The 8,426-nt window shown below is 36.0% G+C and overlaps 2 protein-coding genes across 2 annotated transcripts; both read right to left on the bottom strand.

Moving 5' to 3' along the window:
- Positions 1-2,024: 2,024 nt before the first annotated feature.
- LOC109217859 lies at positions 2,025-2,795 on the bottom strand. The gene has a single exon (XM_019382145.1). It carries the CDS (start codon positions 2,793-2,795, stop codon positions 2,025-2,027), a length of 771 nt encoding a protein of 256 aa, XP_019237690.1.
- A 494-nt stretch (positions 2,796-3,289) lies between these two features.
- Positions 3,290-8,158, bottom strand: LOC109217862 (ABC transporter F family member 1-like). The gene is made up of 6 exons (XM_019382148.1): positions 7,964-8,158; positions 7,613-7,843; positions 5,750-5,823; positions 5,451-5,661; positions 5,122-5,356; positions 3,290-4,760 (listed from the first exon to the last, which is right to left on the bottom strand). Exons 2-6 carry the CDS (start codon positions 7,841-7,843, stop codon positions 3,703-3,705), a joined length of 1,809 nt encoding a protein of 602 aa, XP_019237693.1. The 5' UTR covers positions 7,964-8,158; the 3' UTR covers positions 3,290-3,702.
- Between the last annotated feature and the right edge of the window lie 268 nt (positions 8,159-8,426).

Below are 8,426 nucleotides of genomic sequence, written 5' to 3'. Positions count from 1 at the left end.
TATCAGGCCTTGTAAAATTCATTAAATGCATCAGACTCCCAATAATCTGAGCATATTTAGACTGAGCAACTGGGTCACCATTATTCTTTTACAACTGAGAGTTAGCACCAAAAGGAGTGCTACAGATGTGACATTAAAATATTCAAACTTCTTAAGAAGTCTCTCAACATAATGTTCTTGTGACAACATTATTCCATCTTCACTCCTTATAACTTTAACTTCTCATATTGTATTTACTTCACCCAGATCTTTCATATCAAAATTAGTAGACAAAAATAATTTAGTATTTTGCACAATATTTAAATTTGTACCAAATATAAGCATGTCATCAATATACAGACATATTATCACATAATCATTGTCTACCACTTTAGTATAAACACATTTATCCACCTCAACTAAAGAAAAACCGCCTCTCAGTAAAACTTGTTCAAATTTCTCATACCACTGCTTAGGAGCTTGTTTGAGGCCATAAAGAGATATGATTAATTTACAAACTTTGTTTTCTTGTCCAGGAATGACACAGCCTTCAGGTTGAACCATATAAATTTCTTCTTCTAAATTTCCATTTAAAAAAGCAGTTTTGACATCCAAGAAATTCTAGTTACTAGTGCAAATGTATCAAAATAATCTATATTTTGTTTTTGAGAAAATTTTTTTGCTACTAACCGAGATTTATATTTATCTAAAGATCCATCAGGATTAAATTTCTTTTTGAAAATTCATTTACAACCAATAGGTTTTGCACCAGGAGATAAATCAGTTAAAATCCATGTATTATTTTTCAAAATAGAATCGATTTCAACTTTTATTACCTCTTTCCAATAATTAGCTTCTGAAGAAGATATAGCTTCAAAATAATTTGTTGGTTCATTATTGACAAGAAAAGTTTGAAAATCATTTCCATAAGAAAAATATTATTTCCTAGGCCTTTTTCTCCTTCTCGGTTCCACATTAGAGGTAATTTCACTATTTGTTTCAACAGGTGTATGAGAAATTTTATGAGACAATGGATAAATATATTCAAAGAACTCAGCATTCTTTGTCTCAATTATAGTATTGCAATCAAACACATCACTTTTTAAAACGAGAAATCTATATGCACCACTATGTTCAGCATACCAACAAGCATGCAATCAGCAATTTTAGAACCTATTTTTCTCTTTTTAGGTTAAAGCAAAAGAACTTTAGCAAGGCACCCCCACACTTTTAAATATTTCAAATTAGGCTTATAACCCCTCCACAATTCATATGGAGTTTTGCCAGTTCTTCTATGTGGTCTTCTATTTTGTAAGTGACATGCAGATAAAATAACTTCACCCCACAAATTATCAGGAGCATTAGAGCTAACTAACATAGAGTTCATCATCTCTTTCAATGTTCTATTTTTTCTTTCAGCTACTCCATTTGACTCAGGTGAATAAGGCGGAGTTACTTCATGAATTATTCCATTCTTTTCACAAAATTCATTTAAAGATATTCTCCACCTCTATTAGATCTAGTTCTCTTGATTTTTTTACTAAATTGATTTTCAACCTCAGTTTTATAAGAAATAAAAGCATTAATGGATCATCTTTATTTCTAATCAAATAGTACAACTTAGTATATCTGGAAAAATCATCAATAAATGTCACATAATACATTTTACCACCTCTAGTCATGGTTTGTTTTAAATTGCCTAAATCAGTTTGAACCAAAGATAATAATTCAGTTTCTCTATTTACAAAAAAACAAGTCTTTCTGGTACTTTTAGCTTCAGCACATATTTCACACTTGTCTATATTGTTTGAGTCTAAACTAGATATTAAGCCTAGTGACTGCATTTTCTTTATATACGCGATATTAACATGTCCTAGTCTAGCATGCCATAAAGAAATAGACTCAACCATATAAGCAGAAGCAGATGTATTTCCATTGATAACATCAGAAATATTAAGTACAAGTCCTTGGTTACAACAGCCTTATCCTACAAACACATTAGTTTTGGTCATTATGATCGTATCAGATTCAAATGACACTTTCACTTAGGCTCTTCCCAATAAGAATACAGAGGTCAAGTTTGCCCTCATAGTAGGAACATGCAGTACATCAACAAGGGCTAAAGTTTTTTCCGAAGTGAGTTTTAGGAGAACTTTACCCTTACCCAAGACTTTGGTAGTACTTGAGTCTCCAAGGTAGACCTCTTCTCTATCATCCTCTACAGGAGTATAAGAAGAAAATGCTTCTCGATTTGCACAAATGTGCCGAGTAGCCTCAGAGTCTACCACCCATTCTTTTGCATGTGCTACAATGTTTATTTGAGAAATGACAGGTGCAATAATATCACCTCCTTCAGCTAAGTTAGCCTTAGGAGTATTAGTTTTTCTTTTGTCATTTTCTGCTCTGTGCCTGCACTGTGAGGCATGATGGTCTGGTATTCCACAAACAAAACAAGAGCCTTTTTTTCTTTTAAGGTTAGGATTTTTAGGCTTGTAACCTTGACACTTATTCTCGTACTTTTTGCGGTTGTTGTTGTTGCTTTGCACTAAGTTTGCTTTAAGAGCTGTCATCCTAGCTTTGGCAGATATTTTTCTGTTGGAATCTACAATTAGGATGTGAGTAACAATTTCCTCAATGGTGAAATTTTTCTGTTTGTGCTTTAAGTTGTTTTTGTAGTCACTCCATGAGTCATGCAGCTTCTCAATTAGCACTCCAGCAGCAAACTTTTCTGGTAAAGACATCCCCTCGGCCTTCAAGTCTTCTAGCAATTTTTGATATTCGTTGATTTGCACATTCATCTCTTTATCATCTTTCATCTACCACTGATAAAAATTTTCTACTACAAATTTTTGTTTTGTAGCATCTTCAGTAATGAATTTTTTAATTAAAGTCTCAAATAGTTGTTGCTTCTTTATAACTGCAATACACGTCAAACAGTTCATTAGAAATATTTTCCAATATAATATGACGACATACCTTGTTGGCATGATTCTACTATTTTATTGGCAGCGTCAGCGCTAGGTTGTAGATGCAGCAGTGCATGCGTAACACTATGAACTTCAAGCAGTGCCAACGCTTAAAATTTTCATTGGCGAATATTTCAATATTTGAGACATCTGAAAATGGCCTGGCATATAGCAGTGCAACTGGGCTGGAGCAGCGAACGTAACACCAATATTGGCGATATCAATAGTATTTTCAGCATCAGTATTATTTGCAATAGTTTCTTAGATTGTAGTAAAATGACAACGGAAAAATTACAATACAAAGGCCATCTTGAAGACATATCTGACAAACATATAGAGTGCACTTAAGATAAAAAGATAAATTCATAAATCATAATAGTAGTGAAGTCCCAAAATCTGAAGTACAATATAGCTATGATATAGCGTGGATAACAAAAGAAGGTGATGTTTAATGTAATACATCAATTTGGCTGCTATTTCTCCTCTCGGTTCATGACTTACAATATTGGAGGAAGGCCAGAATGATTTGGACAACAAAAATATTGCACCAAGCTAAACATCAGCCAGTCCAGTCATACGGTGACCACGATGGCTTCCTCTCTCTAAGGTATTCAGCTGGCATGGTGTCACTAACGTTGCTAGCTGCTGATGGCCTGCTGCTGATGGCCTGCCAATTTCTCTTCGGACTACACTATTAGCCAGGAGAAGCAGCCATATTTTCACTTGCAATAGTACCCAAAACTCTGGAATGTCTGCTTTAATCACCTAATCCGGCCCTCGACTTCAAATGTAGCTTGAAGTCCATAATGTCACCCTCCCACCGTGTTACAGTTTGATTTTCACATACCCATATCTCGTGGGCAACCTGGTTTATGAGCCTGAAATCATGACTAACAAGAACCATGCCACCATCCCATTCATTCAAAGCCTCGGCAAGTGAGTCAATAGTTTCAATATCAAGATGGTTGGTCGGCTCATCCAACAGCAGCATGTGAGGTTGCCTAAACGCTAACCACCCGAATATCACCCTGCTTCGTTGACCGTCTGACAAGTTCTTCATAGGCATAACTTGAGCTTTACCAGTAAGACCAAACCTCCCAATTGCTGCTCTCATCTTCTCCTCCTCATTTCCAGGATACTCTTTTATCATATATTGGAGAGCAGACATTTCCATGTCAAGCTTCTCAGCCAAATGCTGGTGGAACTGTGCAATCCGCAGGTGATTATGCCGCCTAACCATGCCATCAAGGGGAACTAAATCCCCTGTCATCAGCTTAAGCAGCGTGCTCTTTCCAGCTCCGTTAGGTCCCACCAGTGCTACCCTTGAATCAAGGTCTACGCCAAAATCAAGGCTCTTGTAAATGAGATTATCAGGTGTGTAGCCAAATGTCACTTCCACAAACTGCAGAACAGGAGGGGGAAGTTTGCCAACATCAGGAAACCGGAAGACCAGGACCTTGTCCTTCACCACCTTCTCTGTAAGCCCTCCACGCTCCATCTTAGCCAGTGTTTTCTCTTTGCTTTGTGCTTGACGGGCTAGTTTGGCTGATCCGTGTCCAAAACGAGCAATGTATTCCTTCATTGAAGCAATCTGCTCCTGCTCCCATCTGTACTGTTTCATCTGATTCTCTTCCAGCTCCTCACGGGTTTGGACATATTGATCATAATTACCCGTATAGAGCTTCAACTTCTTATTTTGCATATGGATGATGTTAGTACACACACCATTTAGAAAATCTTGTGAGTGTGAAACAACAACCAGAATGCGATCAAACTTCTTCAGCGTTTCTTCTAACCACACGCAAGCCTCTAGATCTGCATTCAGGAGAAAAAGACCATAAGCATATGAAATCTAAAAATCGGTGAATAAAGAATCTAGCACACCTTCATTGGATCCACGTGAAAAAACGACAAGATACTATAGCATCCCTGTATTACCTTTTAGTTAAAAGGGAGCTTCATGTAACTACTTAGCAGAGGGAAACAAAAAGACACCAGGAAAAATGCTGTAACAAGAGTGCGAAATAACACATTTAAGGTCCCATATTAAAATCTGCAATATCAGTTTTCATTGTATGTATTCTTCCTGAAAGAAAATTAACCATGTCCAGATACTCAAACCAATCATGTCATAACACAACATCTGATATATTATAAAAATGCACCAAAAGATTACCAAGATGGTTGGTGGGTTCATCAAGCAACAAAATGGTCGGATTCATAAACAGGGCCCGAGCAAGAGCAATCCTCATCCTCCATCCACCAGAAAAATCTCGTGTTTTCTTTTCTTGCATTTGCTTGGTAAATCCAAGACCAAACAAGATCTCAGCTGCACGCTTCTCAGCAGTTGATGCATCCAAAGCTTCTAAACGCTCGTAGATTCGTTCAAGTTGCTCTCCGCCACCATCATCCTAAAGATAGACACAACACAAATCATCACATTTGCCCCAAAAAAAAGATCAAGCCGATGGAACAGAATGTGATTTATTACTCATGGCACAATACCTGTGCAGCCAGGACTTCAACTTCTTTCTCCAATCTCAACCTCTCTTCATCGCAACTAATAACAGCTTGAAGAGAGGACATGTCAGAGGCTTCAATCTCACGTGTTAGATGAAAGATATCCATATGATCTGGGATGGGAAGTTCACGACATCCTATAGCAGCAAGAAGAGTAGACTTTCCACAGCCATTAAGCCCAAGCAAACCGTAACGTCTGTGAAATTAAGATCATAGAATTTGACCATCAGCTACCAGCTATATATACTAAGAAAACAGCCATACAAGGAGATGATAAACTGTACCTTCCATAGTTGAGCTCCAGTTCAGAATCAACTATTAGATCATGCCCATGGAAAGTAAGTGATAAAGATTCTATCTGCAAACAAAGAGTACCAGAATTGGTAAAAAATTTAGGTCATTGCATTAAAGAGAGAACTCCATGTAGGTAATAATCTTTTTTGTTAGTCATAGTTAGTCCAAAAGCATGAATATCTATGCTTCTTGTAATGAGTAATGACAGCTATATGCAACTTCACCAATCAAGACCATTCTAAGTAAATATGGGATAGCTTCAGTTATTGACTGATTGATGTACCAAGAGTTGGAATATCACACTCTGCAATAACACCCAAGTAAAGTGACTGTTCAAATGCAAAGGGAATCAAGGAAACAAAAAAACTCATCAAGAAAATTCAAGGAAATAAACAATCAAAGCCTCATAAACGTCACAAGCTTGCAGTGACAAACAATGACAGGATACAAACCCACGAAATAAAAATTAAAACAAAATTGTCCCTGTCACAAGACATCATAAGGTCTATGCATGGGCAAGTTGTCAGGATTAAAAAAAAATTGGATACAAACTCCATACACCCAAAACCAGAGAGCATCATCGAGCAAATATACTGTTCTCCACTTCATATTAATTTCTCATTTTTGGAACAAAGAAACAACAATCACTAAACTTTCAGTCATCTCTTGCAGAGTAGAACCAAGAGTTTCATCCATTAAGCATTAAAAGAATGTATTGCAAAGACATCAAGACCAGGCATTGGTGTGTCCATAATTCAGTTTTGTTTTTTAAGATTTTTGGGTATTTTGGCATAGCACTTCCTTTTTTTCCAAAAACTCATTTTAGATTTATTGCTCAAATATTAAAGATAATTTCTGATTAGCGCTAATATGAAAATTTTCTCAAATTTAAGTGTTAATTTGAAGCAATCAATTGGGAGTCGGGAAAAGCAGAAGCAACAGAAACCAAACTGAAATCAGAAAGAAAGGAGCAAGAGCACACCCTACATTTACAGGCAAAATCAAAGTCATTGTTTTTAATTTATAGTCAAGTAACATTTATCCAAAACAACACATTTCCTCTTTTAACTCCCTCCTGCAACAATTTTAACGTCCTCTTACGGGTCTCTCAACCAGCGACAAGCTATAGCGCTTTACAGTCATATACTCTGTCCTCTGTCACTAAAGAATATAGAACTGGCAAGTGATATGTTAATTGTTAAGCAACCATTATGTACGGTATTGATCAAGAAAAAACTAGAAATCCTTTACAACAAAACTAGTAACTAAATCAAAAAAAAAAAAAATTAAACCTACTTCCTCCATCCAAAACAAGAACCAATCCATCTATTTTTGTGAGTGAATTTTTACATCCATTTTTATTCTTTTCAAATAATTTCAAGATACTGAAACCATATATAAGTACGACAAATTAAAGTTATTTATAGTTCAAATGAATTTTTTTTAAACCTCGCAGTGAAAGAAAAAACAGTTTGACTCACCAAATAAGATAGTCGTAGGACCAAAATATATGGATAGAGAGAAAGATAGCATCTTATTTTCAAAAATTGATTGAAATGTTTCTATTTCATGTATTTCCAGTTCCCCAACTTTTATTATTTTGGATTACTTTATAAGTGTGTGTTATAGTTATATTTTCTGCCAATATGAGCTTTTCTCGTATGACAGCACTGCCGCCACTACAAACAAAAAGTAAAATAATACAACATAACTAATTAATTAATGAAACTAAGATTTTCCGGTTCTTACAGAGCAAAAGATCAAAGAGAAAACTCAAAAGTACGATTACGAATTCAGGACCTCAATTCCAGTTAAAAAAAAAAGAAGAAACAAATAGATCAAAAGAAACTAACCCGAATATCTCTGGAAAGTGGATGTGAACACAGAACACCGGTACAAGTCCGATCAGATAACTGAATTTCCCCTACACCATTCGTTAAATCATCGACACTGTTGCTCTCCGCTGGAGAAGCTGTGGCAGCCGCCGCCGCTTTCATCGCCGCCGCCTTAGACTTGCCACTTCTCTTGGCAGCTGCGGCTGCTTTCTTCTGCGCCTCTCTCTTCTTACTCGCATCCGACACCATCTATCCATTTTCAAAAAAAAAAAAAACACTCCAATCAGAAAACAAAAAAGAAAAAACACACATATAATACAGGAAAAAAAAATACAATACTATGTGTTATTGAATCAGAAAAAAAATTACCTTGAAATAGGAGATGTTATTACGAAGATCTAGTGTTTTCAATAATCAGATGACAGCCTTTTTCTGTGATTATTGGTCGGAGAAAGAGGAGATTCCGATGATGAGGGTTTCTGAGGAGTTAAGAGATGGTGGAGGGATATATATAAGAAGAGTGTGGGAAGAAGACAGTACACGTGTCCTTTTTGTGTTGAGGTCCATGAGAATTTTGGAGCGGTGATACTTCGAGAGTTGCGACTTTTTTATTAATTTAAGTTGCGTAATGTGACTAGGAACTGGCTATGTGTCACACTTTAATACTTAATTTTATAAAGATGTCGGTTTTTAATTTGGCTCGTGTTATTTTCCACCTAGGACGTGGTCAGCTAAACAAATAGTCGCTTATCATCGAAAAATTAGCTCAAATGATTCAATTATTGATACTTTCTTTAATTTGGTATGAATTGATATCTAGAAAATGATTTCG

Source organism: Nicotiana attenuata, unplaced genomic scaffold (genome assembly GCF_001879085.1).
Source record: "Nicotiana attenuata strain UT unplaced genomic scaffold, NIATTr2, whole genome shotgun sequence".
In the NCBI taxonomy this organism is placed as follows: Eukaryota; Viridiplantae; Streptophyta; class Magnoliopsida; order Solanales; family Solanaceae; genus Nicotiana; species Nicotiana attenuata.
This window is presented reverse-complemented; position numbering and strand designations above follow the sequence as displayed.

What these genes read in the sequence shown, in the direction of transcription:
- LOC109217862 (XM_019382148.1), bottom strand. Translation starts at nt 7,843, where the DNA reads ATGGTGTCGGATGCGAGTAAGAAGAGAGAGGCGCAGAAGAAAGCAGCC. An exon ending in CACTTTCCAGAGATATTCGG is followed by an intron (nt 5,824 to 7,612) that starts GTTAGTTTCTTT and finishes CTTTGTTTGCAG; the next exon opens with ATAGAATCTTTATCACTTAC. An exon ending in CTGGAGCTCAACTATGGAAG is followed by an intron (nt 5,662 to 5,749) that starts GTACAGTTTATC and finishes TTAATTTCACAG; the next exon opens with ACGTTACGGTTTGCTTGGGC.
- LOC109217859 (XM_019382145.1), bottom strand. Translation starts at nt 2,795, where the DNA reads ATGAAAGATGATAAAGAGATGAATGTGCAAATCAACGAATATCAAAAA.